A 20,411-nucleotide genomic window follows, 5' to 3' on the forward strand; every position below is an offset into this window, starting at 1 on the left:
ATTGTATGCCTCGATTTTTAGAGCAATTTCATTGTACTTTAAAAACCTTTAAAAAGAATGTTTTGCCTTTAAAAGGTATTTGAATAAATTAACCTCAGTTGGAATTATATATACTAGTTTGGTTTAAAACTCTATCAGCTCAAGTTTGACCTTGAATTGTTATATTTGGAGTGAAATAAACTAAAAAATAAGTACAGTATCATTTTTCTAAACAAAGGTTTTAGAAACTTAACAATGCAATGAGATTTTAGCGTCAAAGTTAATAAAAGATATAACTTGATTTTAAATATGTGAAATAAGTACAGAACAGATTTGTTTTAGCAAATAAATTCGAGAATATAGAAATTCTCATATGTAATGTTTGATTATTACCATTTTGTACCTTTATTTTTATATATTCCACTATATATATGTTTGTACATTATTTTGTATAATTTTCATTATGGAAAACTACAAATATTAAAAGAATTAATTACAATGTATGTTTGTATTATTTTCCCTATAATTTTGTCATTCTTCATACTAATATTATAAATGTGAAAGTTTGGATGGATGGACGTTTCAAATACTGTGACGTCATATTGGAGTACCTTTTAATATATTGAAAAACCTATAACAGGGTTACAAAGTACTAAAGGACTTTAGGTCACTGACCTCTTTAAATGGACGTGACATAAGACGTTACATTTGAGCAAAGTTGGATCTAGGGGGGGTTTACATATTTTGTCAAGCTGCTGACTTGACCACGAATATGCGACCTCCCCCCCCCCCAGCGCCAAAGCAGGATTCGCCCTTGCATTTGAGCCCATTTGATACTTGATATCTTGGCGCTGATGAACGCTGTTGGTGGCCCTAATGAGAATTGAAACTAAAAATAGGGATAGAATTAACTGGTCACTAACATCAACAGGCCTGTTTAACGATGTTAAGTGGGAACGAAGCAAAAGCTGTCATTTCCAAGTATAGACCTATCCATTCAATATAGATCAGGGATCTGTATAGACTGTGCGTGATAGACAACCTACGAGAGTTTTGACGGTTACAATTTAAAAAGAAACATTTGACACATCACACGTCAATATGACAAGTGACAGGTGCTGTCGGCATGAGGAGTTCCCAGCATCAGCGATGGCCGTACTCGCCGCAGCAGACCAGAGCCCCGTGCTGAGGACACATCTCCTGTCACGTGGCCACACGACAACTAAACAATACAAATTGGTCAGTCACAGGAAACAGCTCTACTTTACAAAGGTAGCCACGGTTGGGTATTGCTGTTATGTCAGTTTTGTTTACATTACACGTTCAAGACAAACCCAGAGTTAGGACACAGTGGAAACTTACTATTTTGAATAAAATCCGCTATAATACTACTGCTCATCGTAATTGGACGCTGCAAAGATATTAACCAACAAAACCTTATGTTATGTAGGTACTCAACAAACTTGTAATACTTTATGTTAATAGTAAATTGTTAATACCCAATACCATTTTAGACAACTGAAAGCTGATTAAAATACGGCTTATGTTATTTTAACAATGATAATTTCACGCAGTAAACAATTCTAAGTTGTCCTTTTTGCATACCGTGATTTGTAGCTTATAACGGGTAGAGATAGCGGGCATGTCCGCGCGTTCGTCCCTGTCGTCGGGCTCGGGGCGGCTGCCGGGCGCCACCGACATCATCGACCTGGACCGCTATATGCGGGCCGCTGTACGACCCGGCATCTCGCCCAGGCACGACCGACGGTAACTTTGAACTTTAGATAGTTTATGTGATTAACAATATAACATCCTAACTAGTACGGACGAAGTACTCTTGATAGCATTTAGTAGTGCACAGCACCGTTACTTGTAGCGAACGCTTGGTAGTGGACGCGGGAGGGTTCGGTCGCAAGGCGGGCCGCGGACCACGCGCCAGCAATGCCAGCAGCAGCAGTGCGAGCGCCGCCAGCAACAGCGAACCTCCGCACATGAAACGCTTCTCCCACGACTCCGGCCTTTCCGACGGTAGTAACCCTCAGCACAGGCATCGCTCGCACAGGTCATTTCACGCTATACATATTACCTTATCCTAATCGTCACTCTTCTAAAGTATAAACCTGTACTTTCAAATTACTTTAGGCGGGTGAGCGGAGACGTAACAACACATAGGTGTAGGGAATCAGCTCGTGGGCGGGGGTCCGCGTCGTCGTTGCTCGCTTTCCGCACGGCCTGCGAGAGGGCGTTGCGAGAGCAGCAGGAGCAAATCGCCCGCGTGGCGCAGCTCTGCGAGCGTCTCGGCGAACGCCGGAACGAACGCCGCAACGAGAGGCACGGCGAACGACGCAACGAGCGCCGAACCGAACGTGTGAAGTGCGTCAGACCGAAGCCGGAACGACCGAAGGTGGACCGATCGAAACCAGACCGATCGAAGCCGGAACGATTGAAACCGGAACGTTCGAAACCAGAGCGACCGAAGCCAAAGCGTCCCAAGCCAGAGTGTTCGACCACGAGTATGGAATCTAGCAATATTTCATCTAGTAGCCGTAGTTCAAGAGAACGTCATAAAGACAAGCATCGGGTAAGAGGTTGTTTTATGTGTCGGTAATAGATATGACAATGAACTTAGACGAAAACTATCTGAGCTTAATACATTTCAGACAGACGAATGCAAAACGTATAAGATAATAATGAACAAACTGGACGAGTTAAGTCGTCTCTTCGCAGCGCGACGTCCGATGCCTCCGTTGACGTTAAGCACAAAGCCATTGTCGTTGTATCGAGACGGCATCTCATCTGGTTCGGTTTCCGTGTCGGATAAAATAGTGGCAACGGAGCCTGATCTCCACACTTGCTTAACATCGAGGCAATTGTCTCCCACGGTTCAGGTACTGATACGTTTTTTTTTTATAGATACTAATCATCTCTGGCTTAGAGAGATTTAACTACGTTTTCATTGTGTGTTTGAAAACGTTAACACACACACACACGGTTTAATGTGAACGGTTAAAAAAAGAGTAGTGAAATGCAATGCAGAGGGAAAAGGCACACAGGACTACAGACATAAATAACGACTGGATCTGAATGCATCTTAAGCTATTTAAAGTGTGTGCTTATGACAGATATTGCTAACCCCACGTCCGACGGAAAGGAAGGTGGATCTGCAAATACAAACGAAAGCGACTGGCACGACGCCGATACCGTCGGGGGAACAGGTGCGTCAGAAGGATCGGCTGCTGCGCGCGGAGCGGCGGCGGGACGTCCGGCCGTGCGAGAACCGCCGACTGGCCGTCACTAGAGCCCACTTCCTAGAAATAGCACCGCTCCAGGAGAAGCGGCCTAATGTAGCTACGGAAAGGTTTTTAAAATGACAATTAAAAACCCTTAATAAGCTTAATCTAATAAGTATAAATTTTTTATGATGTATAATTTTAAATCTTAATTTCCCACGACAGGGTTGTACAGCGGGATCTGAATTCAGGTTGCAACACGACGCGCAATCACTTGACCAGTTTCGACCTGGATGATCCACTGTCTGTAAGTATATTCCTTGTCACTTAATAGATGACTAATGATTACACTAACAAGCTAATGCTACTGCTGCTTCTAAAATATCAACCTTAGATTATGTCTTCCAAATTTCTGTATTAAATTCCTTAATATTGATTTTGTTCCACAGTTGTACGCTCAAGCGAAACGCTTGCAGACGCTCCATGCAGAGCCGCGCCGGGCGCGGAGTGAGGATCGCGAGCTGCGCAACGAAAGGGCGTACGACATGAGGGGCTTCACCGTAGGGGGGCGTTTCGCGGAGCGGCTGGGCGAGGAATCCCTCTGCGCGCGCTGCCGGGTCTACTGGCGCGCGTTCAGAGACTGCTTCACCACCCAGCTGTTCTGCAGACCGGGGCGCGCGTGCGCCTGCTAACATATATCATATACATATCTTGTAGAAAATATATTATTTACTTCGGATATGTGTTCTTATTATATCATTTTCAACTCTACTTCTGAAGATTTTTTTTTTTGAAGAGACTTTCATAAAAATGTGCCCATTTGTCTTCCATAAACAAAAAAAGTATACGTCTATGACTACGTCAGCCAAAGAGGATAGAATGCTCTTCCATTTATTTTCTTACTACCGTCATTTTATTGCTTCTATGGAAGATGAAAAGGTATATTTATTAACTCTTACACCAGACAGACTTCAGATTGTATTAGATAGAATATTGCTCTTACAAATGCTAAACATTTTTTTAGGTCGCCCAAATCTTGGAGAATTTAAAAACTTTTTTTTGTTACAATTTGTCATACAGTTCATGACGCTGGCCGCATATCTATCAGATGCATCAATAAATTCTTCTTGACACAGTCAGACAGAACAAAAGAAATTTTCCGAAATGTCAATTGCAAAATTAATAGTAAAAATTTAACAAAATAAACAATAAACACCATGTAGTGATCCTATTCGGATTCAGCCATCTACTAATTGCAAATATGAAGTATACAAGTGATGCTTTCTGGTGGCTAGCGTGTCTTTTATTACAGGTAAATACCAAACTTGTGATACCATCACTACTCTAAGGTTACCATCGTTGTCAGGCGAAGGTAACCCACAGGTTACCCTAAAAAGTGTTCTCGGTGCGTCTCTGCTTTCATGTAAATCTTACAAAGTACTATGACAGTGTCAAACATGTTTGACCAAAAGAACAATCTGAAAATTTAGTTACCTGATTATCTTTCCTATTAAGAAGTCTATAAATAAATCAACATATTACCCGGTAACTTAAGTCTTTAACCAATTACACGAAATATAATTTCAAAGTATAATAAAATGTGAGTCGACCCTTTTCATAATGATATATGATTTAGTTTAGAAAATATTAGACCGTGTTATTTGTACCCAATTTACTTAAAAGTTATCATTTCGTCAAGAAGTTTTCAGACACAAACTGATGAATGGATTTATAGAAGTACATCTAAAGAAGCGAAGACAATGAAATGCTAATGATTTTTGAGACTTACAAACCGAGATATCAATTTTAATATACAAGACTAATATTGATGCCAAAAACTACTCAACATCTTTCCTAATTTTCGGGCCCGAAGTGGTAACGTTGTGATTTAAACCAGGTGGTCGGCGCCCTCGCCTGCAAGAAGAAATCTTCTTGCCGCCCACCTCGCTGCCCGGGCGGCTGCAAACCCAAGTACTGGTGATCGCAACACCAGCCGTCACAGCGTCACGTGAACACTGAACTTATGACGCTAGTCTACATCAAACTAAGTGAAAATAATATGGTTAGATATTTTAGAGCTATTCCGTTACACATAAATAGGTTATGTCAATATTAAATTACGATCTACAACTCAAATACAATCCAACAAAGCTTTAGGATTTTATTTTAAATAGGCTTTTGCGCTTTCAATTCTTTTTTTTTTAATTTGTGACAGAGAACTTTGCTGTGGTCGCTGTGGTGGTGTCTCTTGTGCCTCATAGCGACTGTGGGAGGCTGCTGCAAGAAGAAGACAATCTGCAGGCCGCCGCCCGGCGGCAAGCCCGGGTGCGGCCGTGGTTGGTGCGTAAATATTAATATTAATTAAACTAAAACTAAAATTCTGTAGGAAGAAAAAGTAGATAAAAAGACATTTGGACACTGACTTTTCGGCACACGTCATGGTAGGGCAGAATAAACAATCCTTTGGGTATCAATGTGATTTTTTTTAAAGAAATGTTGAAAGAAGTCATAGACGTGCAATTAAATATTTATACATTACTATTAGGAACATCTGTAGCGTAAAAATCTCTCTGGTTCACTCCTACAATACTCAATTCTATTCGAAAATATTGTTTCATTGATTCACCATCCCTGATGTAGGGTTTTTATTTTTAGTCCGAAAACAATTAGCCGTACAATTTTTCAGGTTGAACTGCTAGCTAAAATAAAATAAAGAGGAACAAGTGAACTGAAAGTTGGAAAATCGCGTCGCAAATAACCTAGTCTAATATTAGCAAAAATAATTTATGAAGGTAAGTATCATTTAATGTCCATCATAAATATCGCCATTCTCATTAATAATGTTTATACAGTTTTTATTGTAATTTCATTGGCTTTGGTTACCTTTAAATTTAAAATTAATGTCTTTCAGGTTATACAAGAATTTTTACAGAACGGATAGGTAGCAAAAAAAGAGAACTTGGAATTAAAAATACACAGCCAATACTAAAAAAGGTATCTGGTAAGTATTTCTCATTTTTTTCTAGAAATAGACTATCTATTGATTTTACGATAGTTGTCGATACATTTCAAATAAGCAGAAATGGAGTATGGATATGGTTTCTTACTTTTTTCTTACAGTTTTATAAGTGTGGGAATATCACTATTAAAAAAATGTATGCCATTCAATATTACAATAAACAGCCAACAAGAAGAAGATACTTGTTAAGATATACTTGTCAATAATCTTTTGTTTTTGAAATTTTTATAATCAACTACAAAAAACTCTGTAAACAATGCCTGTTAAGTTTTTATACATTGGTATCTTGTGTACACTGTTAAATTAAATAAAACAAAAATTCTTTGGCTTTTTAATTTTTTTATTTTGTCTTACAAAATAGCGCTTCTTACATAACTACATCAGTAGTTCCTGTAACAAATAGAGATAATTGTTTATTAAATATAATTTAATTTTAATAATGATAGGGGAAGGTAGCCAAAAGTGTGTTGCTGTTCACCTCTCGCTAGATGTTTGTAAAGCTCTGAACCAGATTGTATAGACTTGGACATATTGAGCGGCAACTCAAAATGGTAGCTTGCAGGATGATGTGATGAACTACAACTATGCTATCTGATAAACCACAAATTGCAGAGCAACTAATCCATATTTATTGCATTTGCACTTAAAAGGATGATTCTCATGTTAAAATTTGTTCTCTTACTTTACGGTCTATTCTACTTTAAACTTTTACTACAAAAGATGAAGTATGAACAAATATTTCTACTGTTAGAGTTCACAGTGATTTCACTATTCCAATGACAAAAGTCTTAAAACAGTTGCTTACTTGATCAATATGCCGTCTTTCTTGGTTAGTCTGACTATACAATCGTCTGACTCTCCCATCCGCCTGATGGCTCCACAGATGACGTACATCTTGGAGGTGTCTGCGGCGCGGCCGGTCGCCGGGTCGACGTCAGCGATCACCAGCTGCACGGACGCATGGTCCTTAGCGTGGATAAGGCGATTGCTGGCCGAGCTGGAACATTTGACGAATGTTTTGTAAATTTTTAATTGGGCAAGATTGAAAGGTGGCATTTGTTTACAAACATAAGTGAGGTATTTCGTAGTGTTAGTTATTTTCTTATTACAAGTCTAGCTTGGTTTAGAACCACCTTTTGTCCTAAATATTTGACAGGTTATAACAACTAGGGAAACAAAATACAAAACGTTTCGTGGATACAGATTTAGAAAAGTATTCAGTATTTAACTATTTAAAACTTGTATTTCTTTAAACTTGCGTAAACTATTTGAAAATAAGTATTCATACACGAAACATGCGTTATGGACAAAACAAGCATACCATTTCCTCGGGCAGTATAAGTCAACAAATTCACCAGCGTCGTTTTGCATTTTGTATCTGAAAAAAATCGGAAAAATACACTATTTTGAAACTAATAGAATGTATTTTTTGAATAACAATCAATTTTAATGCAAATCTAACCTAAATAACCACACGGATCACGTAAATGACAGAAGCAGAAAGAAAGATGGCTTCTAAAATGTTACAAGTTGTAAAAATTAATTATTTTTTAAATACTATTGTATTAGCCTAAACTACATGGCTTTTGAGCATTGTGGAGTTTTCTGTTTTTTTTTTTAATTTATTCCTGTAATTATGAGGACCAATACAAAAAAACTGTCGTGTTGTCCGTAGCTGAGGTAAAGGATACTAAATTAATTGAAATTTGCGATTCGTCAGTTTATTCCTCCTACATAATTTTGTATAATATCTTTAGGTAACCGTGTTGCGTATTGATTGTACGACGTGAGCGATCAGGCAAAACTTAACTTTATAAGGAGAAAATAAAAGATTTTAAATTTTAATCAAACTTTTAATAATAAAAACAACAGGGTGAACTTTAATAATAAAAAAAACAAGTGTGATTCCCTTATTTAAAAATACATCATATATGGAATAATAATTAACAAAATGAAGTCATCATAAATTATCAAATTAATAATTTGAGGTAGCAAAAACAGGCAGTAGAAGTAATATAAATAGTTTACTTACAGTTTGAGCTTACATTACTTTAATTACGAAAAAAATATATAAAACCTGGGAACTTGCGTCATCATTTTGTGTCAGTTACTTTGTTGTAGATGTTTCGATGTCTTGGTCATAAGGATAATTAAACTATAAGCTGGAATGAATCGAGGGAAGAAACATTGTCAAAAATAAGCTAAAGGGCAATCGTACAAAAATAATAAATAACAAGTGCTAGTAAAATTTAAAAAAAGTTCACATCATCTTGATTTTAAACATTTTTTCATGATTATAAAATTTGAATGTATAAATACTGTCCAATAGTTACAGCAACATAATATAAAATTTAGCTTTAAAGAAACCTGTAATATACATAACTGAACTTATAAAAATATTACAATATAAATGATTTGCGAAATAATCTTAATTTAATAAGTGACTTAAATAAGTCTTAGAATTAAATCTACAGAACTTCTGCCTCAGCTTCAGTATTCTCTTGTTCTTCTTCTCTTTCGTCAAATTCAACTTCATCGTCTTCGACACCAGCCTCCTGTTAAAATAAAAAAAAGTTAGTAATAGATGTCCATAAAGTTTCAATACTCAATGGTGTTGCCATTATTATGCAATTACCTGGTACTGCTGATATTCCGAAATAAGGTCGCTCATGTTACTGTCAGCCTCAGTGAATTCCATTTCGTCCATACCTTCACCAGTATACCAGTGAAGGAAAGCCTGCGAAAGTTGTTTTATTTGAATAAGATAAAAATTCATGTGGGTAGATTGTTAAATTACCCCATTTAGAATATGTTAAAGATTGAAATTCGTTGAGGTTAATACCTTTCTTCTAAACATGGCAGTAAACTGTTCTGAAATACGTTTAAAAACTTCTTGTATAGCCGTTGTGTTGCCGATAAAGGTGGCAGACATCTTGAGACCGCGTGGTGGCACGTCACAAACCGACACTTTGAGGTTATGAGGAATCCATTCTACGAAGTAGCTGTAAAATAAATATGTTTTTAATTTAATTGATATTAATATTATTCTAAAGCACTAGTATACTCTTTGACTAGAATATACCTTGAGTTCTTGTTCTGCACGGCGAGGATCTGTTCATCAACCTCACGCATGGACATGCGGCCGCGGAACATAGTGGCTGCGGTGAGGTATCGCCCATGCCGGGGGTCGCACGCCGTCATCATATTACCAGGGTTGAACATCTGTTATTTTTTAAACATTATTTTGATTTGCATTGAATTATGTTAAAAGTAACATTTTTCGGCTCTGGGTTCTTGCCTATTTGAGCCATGGGTTATTAATCAATGTTGCCATACTAACTTGACTCATCAATTCCGGGACAGTTTGAGCGCGGTAATTGAACGAGTTTTTCGCCGTCAATGGTGCAAATCCTGAAAACATTTGTTCGTGTAAACGTCTGAATATTGAAGTTTACACTTATAAATTGATGCTATAAGAATCGATATTAAATAAAAATGCCAACCTGGCATGAAGAAATGTAATCTAGGGAAAGGAACCATGTTGACAGCGAGTTTCCTCAAGCCAGCGTTAAGTTGTCCCGGGAATCGCAGGCAAGTTGTCACCCCTGACATCGTTAACTGGAAAAATACAACATTATTACAACGGTAACTTTATTGAATTGACTTTAAAAAGCGGAGAGTTGGTATATCGAGATTCAATGCATTCAAGAATTCAAGTAAGAACCTAAATAAAAAGTAAAAAAGAGAAAGATAAATCTTAATAATATTCTATATATTTTATCTTTTTAATATAAATGCGAAAGTTTAGATCCATCCATGGATGTTTGTTAGAATAGATTAAACTGCTGATCGGATCTAGATGTAATTTGACATATATGTTAAAGATAGTGTGGAAGAACGCAAAGGTTACTTTTGTTTATTTTATTCCACTCAGACGTAATCGCGGGAGAAAGCTAGTAAAATGATAAACAGTAAAAATAAAATAAACAGTTCTTACCGATATCAAATGATTAAGATCGCCGTACGTAGGACTACTAAGTCTTAATGTTCGGAAGCAGATATTGTAGAGAGCTTCATTGTCAATGCAGAAGGACATGTCCGTATTCTCTACCAGTTGGTGTACTGATAGCGTTGCGTTGTACGGCTCTAGTACTACTTCGCTCACCTATAAAACATTTTTTTAAAAGCGTAGGTAAACAAGCTATGGATGTAACTTAGTGTGGTGTTAACAATTTAAAAGTGATTATAGGTAGCCAAGTGAAAGGTTATATTAGAATAGTCTAGCTTTGGTACTATAGATATTCTATACATATAATAAAGCGACTACCGGTTCGAATCCCGCCATTCGACTATTATCGTGAACCATATCCTAGCACAAGCCTAGAGCTTAGTTGGACTGGTTAAAGGAAATATTAGTAAATTAACAAAAAACCACTAATATTTAAAAAAAAATTGGGGTGTCTGTTTGTAAAATCTAAAGATAAATTCCAGATTTCGGAAAGATGATGTATTTGCGTTGTTGACATCGAAAATCGAATTTAAAATTTTTATGTCTGTCTGTCTGTCCGCAAACCGCGTTTGTTTCAGGTAATATAGTAATCATATTCTTCGTATATAATAAAAACTAAATCTGGTAACAATTTTAGTAATAGTGGTCTTACTTTAGGTGAAGGTACAACACTAAATGTGTTCATAATCCTGTCAGGGAACTCCTCCCTGATCTTGCTGATGAGCAGCGTGCCCAGGCCTGAACCGGTACCTCCGCCCAAGGAATGTGCTAATTGGAATCCTGCAAATAAAAATCATCTATACTATAAGTTCATTTTTATACACAAGTAAGAAATACTAATATAACGATATTCGGAAATGTCTTCTATTTGTCAAGATTAGGCCCCTATTTGAATGATGATTAGTATTTGAATGTAAGTAGTTACCTAATATAAATAATTTTACTCTAACTATCTCATTTATGAGTGTTTCCCGTTGAACAGATTGATCGACCCGCAATTCGATCAACCTAAGATTTTATCCCATTAGACCGATTGATCGGTTAGTCGATCGGCCCAACGGGAAAAACCCTAATTTATTAATTTATACGTACCTTGTAAACAATCACACCCTTCAGCTTCTTTCCTCACGACGTCCAGCACTGAGTCGACCAGCTCCGCACCCTCCGTGTAGTGACCCTTTGCCCAGTTGTTGCCTAGAGGGGAATAAAGACTACGTAAGACGTGTTTCCACTGCGGAATTTAAAAGATACGTTCATTTATTTCATCAGGTATGATAAAATAAAGAACATTTGCTTGGAATACTCGCGGTCTTATTACTTACTAGCTTTCGCCCGCGACTCCGTCCGCGTGGAATTAAAACAAAAGTGAGTAACCTTATGTTCCTTCAGACTATCCACTAGGTCTATTTATATAGAGTATAGAAAAGTATTTTTAAATAAAAAATTCTGCGTATCATTTTCAACTAAATGATCGTAGAGTCCCACGTTTCCATACTTAACAACAGATTATAATTTTCTTATATCTATGGTTTGTTAGGAATAAAATATGAAATCACCAGCGCCGCTCTGTCCGAACACGAAGTTGTCCGGCCTGAACAACTGGCCGTATGGTCCGGAGCGCACCGCGTCCATCGTGCCCGGCTCCAAGTCGACCAGCACCGCACGAGGTACGTATCTACCTGAAGAATTACAAAGAACATAGTTGAAGACAGATAGAGAAAGATAGTCAATCTTCTCCTTTTTTTCACAGTGAACGATAGTAGATATTTTCAGATAACTTTAAAGAATCGTCTTCGTCTTGCGTCAACATAACTTCAGTGTTCTCTCGTTTAGTTACTTTTCAAGGGTAATCTCTCTTTTCAACATAAAGGTCAGTATTGGATTTTGCAAATCAATTTTGTTTGTGAAATTCAGAGGAATAGTTTTATACCACCACCAGAACTACTAAAAAATGAATGTTTTCATTATTCTACGAAAAACACGCGAAAATAATTTATTGTATTTACCTCCTGATGCTTCATTGTAGTAAACATTCAATCGCTCCTTTTGTAGGGGGTTGTCTCCGATACAAGCTCCCGTGGGGTCGATACCGTGTTCATCCGATATTATTTCCCAGAACTGCAACAGTTTTTGAAGTTAAAAAGGAAGAAATAGCTACAACAATTTTTGCAATTTCATCCATTTCTAAATATGATCTTTATTTATAATATCGAGTTGAATTCTCACGGTAAGGAATGTTGAATGTAAACAAGTTCATCTTTTGTAACTTGATCTTGCAAGACGTTCACATGTGTAGTGAAAGGCTAGAAAGAACCAACGAAGCGAAGCTTTGTGTAACGTTTTCTTATAATGATAAACTAAAGTATATCTAGATCGATACTATCTATATCAATACTATTATAATAAAGCGTAAACACACACTTCTTTGTTGCCTAAGATGTCAACAATTACAGCATATTTATGTTTAATTCATTTTTTTTAATAAAAAGCCCTACACTTGCGTCACGCTTTAGGCTATATATTTTAACACTAAAATTAGAAGGTAAAAGTTTTGAATAAAAACCCTAATGTGGGAAAGAGATCATAAGTTGCTGCCAACATCAAGGAAGCGAGGTTGTCGTCATGTCATGTCGTTTTGACATTTGTAATTGATAATTTGACAAATGTAGACAATAAAATAAAATTTTCATTATTTCAGCTAGCAGAACAGCTAGTTTATTTATATAATACGTTAACATTTATTTAATTAAGTAAGCTAAGATTATTCTCAATGGAATGTAAGAATTGTAAATAAACGTTCGCAGTTAATAGCATTAGGAATTATTGCTAACGCGTAATAACGTTTTAAATAACCGCTTACCACTTGTTCGCTTATGGCATTAAAATTATGATTTACTTATTAAATTATCAATACATTTGAAAAATCGTGGTAATTTTTTTCATATTCAGTGTTATAATTTTTTTCTTAGTTTGTTGCATGTAATAAAATTGTGTTACATATAACAATTTTATCTGACGGTTGCATAGCCTTTGCCTAAATTGTTGCGGTAATAAAAACTCTAAAATGGTAGTTATTATTATTTCCATGAAAAAAAAAAATGATCGTTAAGACATATTTGGTACTTAAAAATGGTTAATTAGCATTTAAACTTCGACTTTGCACATTGTATTAGTCGTGGCAATGATCGGGGAATCGTAGATTTTTTTTCTAAAACACTGCATTCTTATTGGTCCACCGTTTTAGCGCCAAAAGTGATGGATCATACAACAAATGTCATGCTGTCTACTCTAAATTGTTGTAGCAAAGTAAATTATATTTAGTTAATTCGTTGTTTTAGGTTATAATTATATTATTTCTCTGCTTTACACATTTATATCGATGGCGTCTTTGATGTTTTACATTCCATTGTTAAAATACCAAAAGGAGATAACGAAGAAAGATATAAGTATTTCCCTATAACCAAGATTCTATTAATACAACTTTCACAATCGTATGAAAGTATGCATCATATGAATACGTGACGAACACATCGCTCTTCTTCAATTGAGGTTAACTCGTGAGAATGTTTTAACAGATGATTTAATAAAAACACACACGTCATCCTCAATGCCACAGACTACGTCATTTTCAAGTTTAAAACTATTAAAACGGAATACAAACCTTTGATCCTATTTGATTTCCACATTGGCCTGCCTGAACATGCACTATTTCCGACATTTTAAACTTTTTCGCACTTAAATCGACTTTTAATATTCACCGGTAGCAAATACAATTCGACTTACGAGTATAATGTAGTTTGATACAGAATTGGGAACGCTATCGGAGCGTTTATCTTCGTTATCACGTTTATACTAAGTGTCTCAAATGACAAGAGGTCGGCGGGTATGCGTCATTTTTATTGTAAACACCGTCAATGTTTTAAGTTTATTTCACGTCTAAAAATATCTTAAAAGACTTGTAGTCGATGTCCTAATGGAAAAACTACAGTTTTAATAATATCTTAATAATAAGAGACACGTCTTAACAGAATTTTACTACAAAAGTTACTGATTTTCACTTCGTTCCGTCTCATCGCATACATTCCCCACTTCAGACGCGCAATTCCATTGATGTTATCACAATTTTTCTTTGCGGTTCTGCTATCTGTGTAACTGTTATGTAAACGTATTAATTAAAAAAATGTTTCAAGTATTTTTGATGAGTCATCGCTACGTGTATTGTTATAATCACAATAGGTGTGGCATGTTTAGGTAATTTTTTTCTTTGTTAACCATTAAATTTTATTTTATTTACATTAATTTGGTAGAACATATCTATAGAGCAGAATGATGGTATAATTATTAATTCCTCGTATATTTATTTAACAAAAAACTTTCTCTTGTAGTTGTATATATACAGTACTAACTGGATTTATTTAGTGTGGTTCGACCCTCAAATTCCACTTAAATTAAAGGGAAAAGACCTGTCATGATGCATGGATCTGAATGTTGGGCAGTAAAAGAAACGGATGAAAGGAGAATGTAACAGAAATGCGAATGTTAAGATGGATGTGTGGGGTAACATGAATGGATAAGATACGAAATGAGTATATTAGAGGAAGTTTGAGAGTAGCTCCCATAGTAGAGAAGGTTAGGAGTAAAAGGTTAGCATGGTATGGGCATGTTATGAGGAGGGATGAATCGCATGTTACAAGGAGAACGTTAGTTATGAGTGTGGAAGGGTACATCGGTAGAGGTAGACCTAGAAAGAGATGGATGGATTGTGTAAAAGGTGACATGATCAAAAAGGGAGTGATGACTGAGATGACGTATGATAGAGTTATGCGGAGGAAAAAACCTATTGCGCCGACCCTACGGGACTAGGATAAGGAGATGATGATGATGATGATGATGATGATGATGATTTAGTGTGGTTCGATGGCTAGGTTCGATTCTAGAAATGATTGCGTGATGTATATTCAAAATTAAAAATCTGTAATTGAAAAATTACAAATATTTGTCCAATATCATCCCTCCGTCACATGTAGATCGTAAAGTAATTGAGAATCCGATAGAGGTCGCTGATCTTTTCGTTTAAGAGTATATTTGTAATTGACGAATTAAAAATAAAAAAATAATAATTACATTCTATTTTACATTTAAATATACAATCGATTGTAACAATTTTCGGAATTCTGTTATCACTATATCATTATCAACATCGTTGATAAATTATGCAGTTACTAACAGATATATTTATATCCATAGATAAGTAATTTCAAGTTATTCTTGCATGTAAATGTTAAGGTCAATTTACCCGTTTTCAGCAGTGGAAATCAACGGTCAAATGTTTCTAATTTTGACCTTGGTAGTACGGGTTTTTTCCTGGTATTATATTTATAAATGCCGACAAAAAGCTGATTAAATAAATAATCAATCTTCCTAGTGTATAATCTATTTACGAATGTTTTCCTATACTGTTTTAAGCGTCGGTTTCCACTACCGGAACATTCATACAAAACATTCTCATCTAGCTTATGCTCTTTAAAAACTGCAATTTTACTGTATTTGACACCTGCGTAATTTTTTTAATCCTGTGTTTAACCACTTTTTATTTGTTGTGTAAAATGTTATTTGTTATTTACTTTGCACTCTAGCTTCTAGAAAAGATGACTTTTTAACCCTTTCACGCAGAACGGAAATATTTTTCTCTTCTACAAAAATCGTTATCGATTATTTAATTATTATTGTATCGATATTTATTTTAATGAATGTCAAAATAAAACGTATATCCAAGGCGGCAAATGTGTTTTTGAACGATTAGAAAAACAAAGAACTGTCAAACTTTATTGCGCCAAAATCAAATGTAAAAAAAAATTAGTCTCAGCCATCTTATAGTTAAGATACAGAAAAAAGCAATTAGTTTAAAACGGATATCTAACACTTACATAAAAGTTTTCTGCTTGCACTATATGGCTTTCTAATTTCACTTGAGTTAAATGCATTCCATTGTAGTAAGTTTCAAGTTCTCACAATACTTTAAGCCAATTACACTCGTATTCATAACACGGATTTGCTAACTGTAGAACTGCACTAACACTTGTATTGACACATATGTTCTATCTCTTTTATCCTGAGAATGTAAGGGACGACATTTTGTACTAATAAAAGTATCATAGCAGTGAAGTTCTGCGGCAATTTTACTTGGTCCTTCGAGCCGGATGATACTAAATGTTCTAACACTTATAAGTAGATCATAAAATATCTTTATTTTATTACTATACTCGTAGAATTAAATAAAAAGTAACAATTTATAAAATATTCTTCTAGTTGATAATATTTACATTTTTCACTCTGATTTATATAAATTGTATTAAACTTAAAAAGCATACAAATATTCTTCTTAAATTACAAAACATATTCAAACTATAAATAAAAGTTGTTCAATGACATTACAAATATAATAGAAGTCTAAAATCTATTTATTTCATCACATTATATTTAATTACTAAAAACTATACAGTAGAAGAAGTAATAGAAGTAAGTACTAAAAGATAAAATAAATTCTTTAAAGTAAAATTTAAAGAACAAATTAATTTAAGAGGAAAAGAAAAACATTTCACTTGTTAAAATTAATAAATAATAGTAAATTTTCTTTTTGTTTCACACCAAAAATGTATCACTTTGTAAGGGAAGTCCTTGGCTACTTAAAAACAGGGATCCTAGTTAAGTAGTCAAGGCAACACTGATTTATGTAATCAACATTAGAGAGCAATAAAGATATTCTTATTCTTAATTTATTATTGCTGTGAGCTTGGACTGCAGTATTAAATATTGTTCTGTTTTTAACCGACTTCCCGAAAAATGGAGGTTCTCAATTTGTCTATATATTTTTTAAGTATTTATATCATTGTAGTTGTTGAGAATGAAACGATTTATTTACTTCTTAATTATCTTTTAATCATAGGTCTGATTTAACAAATACATCACCCTATCAACGCATTTACATTTGACAATCAAAGAGTAAGAAAATTATAAAACATTTCATAAATTAAAAAGCTTATTATCAAAGAATATTTACACCTAACACTAGTTTTAGGGTCATGTATTAACTTTATCAGCATGTGTACATCTATGCCGTTTAAGTCCACTGCTTTGTGTAAATTGGCTATTACATAAATCACAAGCAAACGGTCTTTCCCCCGTATGAATTCTCATATGAAGTTTCAAATTACCATTTATTGTGAATTGTTTATTACATACACTGCAATTAAACGGCCTTTCATCAGAATGTACACGCATATGTTTTGATAAATTACCAATTTGTTTGTTACAAATCTTACAAGTATATGGTTTTATACCTGTATGTACTCTCATATGACGTTTTAATTGTCCTGTCTCTCTAAATGACCGTTTACATACTTCACAATTGTACGGTTTCTCACCAGTGTGTACACGCATATGGATCTTCAAGTAACCATTATCAGAAAATGGTTTCTTACACACTTTACACGAATAAGGTCTTTCACCTGTATGAGTTCGTTCATGTAATTTAAAACTGGCCATTTGAGCGAACTGTCTATCACAAAAGCTGCATGTATATGGTTTGCGACCTGTATGTACTCGCATATGCACTTTCAAAGTTGTATATGCTGTGAAATCTTTTTTACATACTTCACAAGTATGAGGTCTTTCACCTGTGTGCTGACGGGCGTGGATTGCCAAGTAACTCTTACTTGAAAATTGTTTATTACAATCTTTACATGAATATGGTTTAACACCAGTATGTATTATAAATATATGCCTTTTCAAATGTGTCCTCTGTGAAAATCTTCGTCCACATACATCACAAACGAAAGGCTTTTCTCCTGTATGTGTTAATATATGTGATTTTAGTGTTTGATTATGACCGAATGATTTATGACATATTTCACATGTGTACATTTTCTCTTTAGTATGTGTTTTCATATGTTCTTTTAGTCCTTTATTCCTTTGGAACTGCTTTCCGCAGATTTTACATTTATACTTGTCTATATAGTGAGTTGATAAATGACTTTTCAAAAGGTGAGCTTTATCAAATATTTTGGTACACATATTACAAGGATATGTACCATTATGTGAATGATCTATTGATATATGTTTAGTTAGATCTTTGTTTTGTATAAATTTATTATTACATATAAGGCATTGATAAGTTTTCTCTCCACTATGTGTTAATAAATGAACTTGTAATGAACCATAATAAGTGAATTGTTTGCAACAGACGTCACATGAATATTTCTTGGATCCATTCCTATTTCCCGATTTTGATACCTCATCTGCAACAAAAGAACTTTTGTTTAAATATCAAAGAGTTGCTTTGGAAAATGGAAAAATTGAAATTCTTCACAGATATATACAAATTACATCTCAATGTTTTTTTTTTCAAATGTACATAATTTAGAAATTTAATATACATTGCTACATGGCAGGAACAAAACCTGGACTTATAGATAATTCTTCCACCCAGTCAAGCACTTAACAGCTGCACCACTATTGCTTTTTATTTATATACTAGATGTTCATGTGCGACTTCATCCGCATAAAATTACGAAAATTTAATTTTATTATTTACATGTGGCAAATTATCAATTACAAATGTCAAAATGACATGACATGATGACAAACCATGGCAACCTTGCTTCCTTGATGTCGGCAGCAACTTATGGTCTCTTTCCCATATTAGGGTTATCCAAAATATTTTCCCCCTATGTTTAATGGTGTGAAAACATATAGCCTAAAGTGTGACGTAGGTGTAGGGCTTTTTATTAAAAAAATATTCAAAAATATACTATAATTACTATTATAATAGTATAGAAGTATAGATAGTATAGATATCGAAGTATAGATGAATATAATAAACAAAATCTTACAATCACTGAGTTCATGTCCACTTGCCCAGTCTGCTTCAGGCTCTGATTCTTGATAAGGTTCCTTGTTTTTCAGTATAGATAGTGGCTGATCATCAGGAGTATCAATAGATTCATTAAAACTTTCCAAGGTAATTTTATTTTCTGTAACAGTGCAAAAAAATTTTAGTTGTTTCTACTGAAATTAATAAAATTGAGGGAATTAAACATTATCTTACCAAATTTAGTTTCAGTGTCATTTTCATGAAGAGTTTCCTCCTTTAACCCTAAACGAATAAGAAATCTATTAAAATGTTTCATAAAAAAAAACTTGAGATGTTTTTGCTAAAGGTTAAAAATTATTACCAATATGTATTTCTGTCACCTCTTCCTTCACTGTATTGATATAAGATGTATTGCCTGAAAAGAAAAAGGTAATTCATACTTGAATTTTATTTTTTAATTTGTTTTTAATCATTTCTTGACTGATTGATGCATATTATAGCTTAAATAAAAATAGTAGTGTTTTATTAACACTGCTTACCTTTGTAATTAAGGTTACTATAATGTGTAAATAGTAATTGTTCACAAGTCACCACTTGCTTTTTAAATATTAGTGCATCTTGTAAATGAGAAATGCATATATCACAGATGGAGTAAGAAATAGTATTTGACTCTCCAATTACTGGACTTATCTGAAATTAAAATTAATTTCATCAAATAAGCGTTACTAATAAAAAAGAGATATCACATTAACTTTTAATAATTCGAATCAGTTAAACAGTTGTATTATAAATAAACGGGCGAAGTTCTCTGAGAATGTGTAATTTCGAAAGAAATTATGTTTATTACAGAAACAAATTATACTCACAATAATGTCGAAAGTCTTTTGCAACATCGTCGAATAAGTTTCTTCTGTGCCTTCGTATGAATAAGTGGTGTTAAGGCTTTTAAAGCCGTAGTGAGAATGACAGCATCGACAGAGATTATCCATATTGTTAAATTCGAATAGTTTAATTCATAATGTTTATGAAAAGTTTATGTAAAATGTACTTCACAAACAAACGCTAAGTTTTATCTACTTCAAAAAGTGAAACTGACATCTGACATCTAATCCAACGACTGTCATCTGACATTCGACATTTATAATTACCAAAGACTATCTAACAGAGTAATAATTAATTATCTGTCGTAATAGAACATTGTCATCACAATGTTAAAATAAAAACCTACTTTCACTGCTTGATTCATTTTTTAATTGGAAAGCAAAGCGTTATTTCATACTGAGAGTTGAATATGCTATTTCC

The 20,411-nt window shown here is 34.5% G+C and overlaps 4 protein-coding genes and 1 long non-coding RNA gene across 7 annotated transcripts; 2 read left to right on the forward strand and 3 right to left on the reverse strand.

The window, feature by feature from the left end:
• Positions 1 to 1,087: 1,087 nt before the first annotated feature.
• LOC106106998 lies at positions 1,088 to 3,948 on the forward strand. The gene is made up of 8 exons (XM_013287664.1): positions 1,088 to 1,251; positions 1,597 to 1,746; positions 1,856 to 2,041; positions 2,122 to 2,560; positions 2,640 to 2,867; positions 3,102 to 3,337; positions 3,435 to 3,516; positions 3,659 to 3,948. The coding sequence occupies exons 2-8, from the start codon at positions 1,622 to 1,624 to the stop codon at positions 3,899 to 3,901; spliced, it is 1,539 nt and encodes a 512-aa protein (XP_013143118.1). The 5' UTR covers positions 1,088 to 1,251; positions 1,597 to 1,621; the 3' UTR covers positions 3,902 to 3,948.
• A 380-nt stretch (positions 3,949 to 4,328) lies between these two features.
• On the forward strand, positions 4,329 to 6,355 carry LOC106107475. Of its 2 annotated transcripts, none has more exons than XR_001225869.1 (6): positions 4,329 to 4,521; positions 5,107 to 5,271; positions 5,425 to 5,549; positions 5,896 to 6,001; positions 6,121 to 6,210; positions 6,330 to 6,355. It is a non-coding gene; the product is annotated as an uncharacterized LOC106107475 (long non-coding RNA). The 2 variants fall into 2 exon arrangements; XR_001225870.1 differs by having other exon boundaries at positions 4,330 to 4,521; positions 5,909 to 6,001.
• A 192-nt stretch (positions 6,356 to 6,547) lies between these two features.
• LOC106107472 (40S ribosomal protein S21) lies at positions 6,548 to 7,744 on the reverse strand. 2 transcript variants are annotated; one of them, XM_013288339.1, is made up of 4 exons: positions 7,691 to 7,744; positions 7,550 to 7,606; positions 7,034 to 7,225; positions 6,548 to 6,618 (listed from the first exon to the last, which is right to left on the reverse strand). In XM_013288339.1, the coding sequence occupies exons 2-4, from the start codon at positions 7,597 to 7,599 to the stop codon at positions 6,609 to 6,611; spliced, it is 252 nt and encodes an 83-aa protein (XP_013143793.1). In that variant the 5' UTR covers positions 7,600 to 7,606; positions 7,691 to 7,744; the 3' UTR covers positions 6,548 to 6,608. The 2 variants fall into 2 exon arrangements, with proteins under 2 accessions (XP_013143793.1, XP_013143794.1); XM_013288340.1 differs by having other exon boundaries at positions 7,550 to 7,629; positions 7,691 to 7,713.
• A 323-nt stretch (positions 7,745 to 8,067) lies between these two features.
• Positions 8,068 to 14,225, reverse strand: LOC106107227 (tubulin beta chain-like). The gene is made up of 12 exons (XM_013287997.1): positions 13,899 to 14,225; positions 12,244 to 12,355; positions 11,794 to 11,916; positions 11,330 to 11,431; positions 10,890 to 11,017; positions 10,226 to 10,393; positions 9,732 to 9,846; positions 9,569 to 9,639; positions 9,311 to 9,450; positions 9,071 to 9,230; positions 8,864 to 8,965; positions 8,068 to 8,783 (listed from the first exon to the last, which is right to left on the reverse strand). The coding sequence occupies exons 1-12, from the start codon at positions 13,953 to 13,955 to the stop codon at positions 8,697 to 8,699; spliced, it is 1,365 nt and encodes a 454-aa protein (XP_013143451.1). The 5' UTR covers positions 13,956 to 14,225; the 3' UTR covers positions 8,068 to 8,696.
• Positions 14,226 to 16,833: 2,608 nt separating this feature from the next.
• LOC106107285 (gastrula zinc finger protein XlCGF57.1-like) lies at positions 16,834 to 20,189 on the reverse strand. The gene is made up of 6 exons (XM_013288080.1): positions 19,976 to 20,189; positions 19,649 to 19,799; positions 19,471 to 19,524; positions 19,344 to 19,391; positions 19,129 to 19,269; positions 16,834 to 18,534 (listed from the first exon to the last, which is right to left on the reverse strand). The coding sequence occupies exons 1-6, from the start codon at positions 20,096 to 20,098 to the stop codon at positions 17,318 to 17,320; spliced, it is 1,734 nt and encodes a 577-aa protein (XP_013143534.1). The 5' UTR covers positions 20,099 to 20,189; the 3' UTR covers positions 16,834 to 17,317.
• Between the last annotated feature and the right edge of the window lie 222 nt (positions 20,190 to 20,411).

This window comes from Papilio polytes, unplaced genomic scaffold (genome assembly GCF_000836215.1).
Source record: "Papilio polytes unplaced genomic scaffold, Ppol_1.0 DF822067.1, whole genome shotgun sequence".
NCBI classification, from domain to species: domain Eukaryota; kingdom Metazoa; phylum Arthropoda; class Insecta; order Lepidoptera; family Papilionidae; genus Papilio; species Papilio polytes.

Bases quoted from the DNA above. Each gene is read 5' to 3' on its own strand.
- LOC106107472 (XM_013288339.1), bottom strand. From the start codon at position 7,599: ATGCAAAACGACGCTGGTGAATTTGTTGACTTATACTGCCCGAGGAAA. The intron at 7,226-7,549 runs GTATGCTTGTTT...CAAATGTTCCAG, and splicing joins TTATACTGCCCGAGGAAATG to CTCGGCCAGCAATCGCCTTA.
- LOC106106998 (XM_013287664.1), top strand. From the start codon at position 1,622: ATGTCCGCGCGTTCGTCCCTGTCGTCGGGCTCGGGGCGGCTGCCGGGC. The intron at 1,747-1,855 runs GTAACTTTGAAC...CGTTACTTGTAG, and splicing joins TCGCCCAGGCACGACCGACG to CGAACGCTTGGTAGTGGACG. The intron at 3,338-3,434 runs GTTTTTAAAATG...TTCCCACGACAG, and splicing joins CCTAATGTAGCTACGGAAAG to GGTTGTACAGCGGGATCTGA.
- LOC106107227 (XM_013287997.1), bottom strand. From the start codon at position 13,955: ATGTCGGAAATAGTGCATGTTCAGGCAGGCCAATGTGGAAATCAAATA. The intron at 9,847-10,225 runs GTAAGAACTGTT...GTATTTTTCCAG, and splicing joins ATCTTAATCATTTGATATCG to TTAACGATGTCAGGGGTGAC. The intron at 8,784-8,863 runs GTAATTGCATAA...TTATTTTAACAG, and splicing joins CGGAATATCAGCAGTACCAG to GAGGCTGGTGTCGAAGACGA.
- LOC106107285 (XM_013288080.1), bottom strand. From the start codon at position 20,098: ATGGATAATCTCTGTCGATGCTGTCATTCTCACTACGGCTTTAAAAGC. The intron at 19,800-19,975 runs GTGAGTATAATT...TTTTAATTTCAG, and splicing joins AAAAGACTTTCGACATTATT to ATAAGTCCAGTAATTGGAGA. The intron at 18,535-19,128 runs GTAAGATTTTGT...CTTTTGTTGCAG, and splicing joins TGGACATGAACTCAGTGATT to ATGAGGTATCAAAATCGGGA.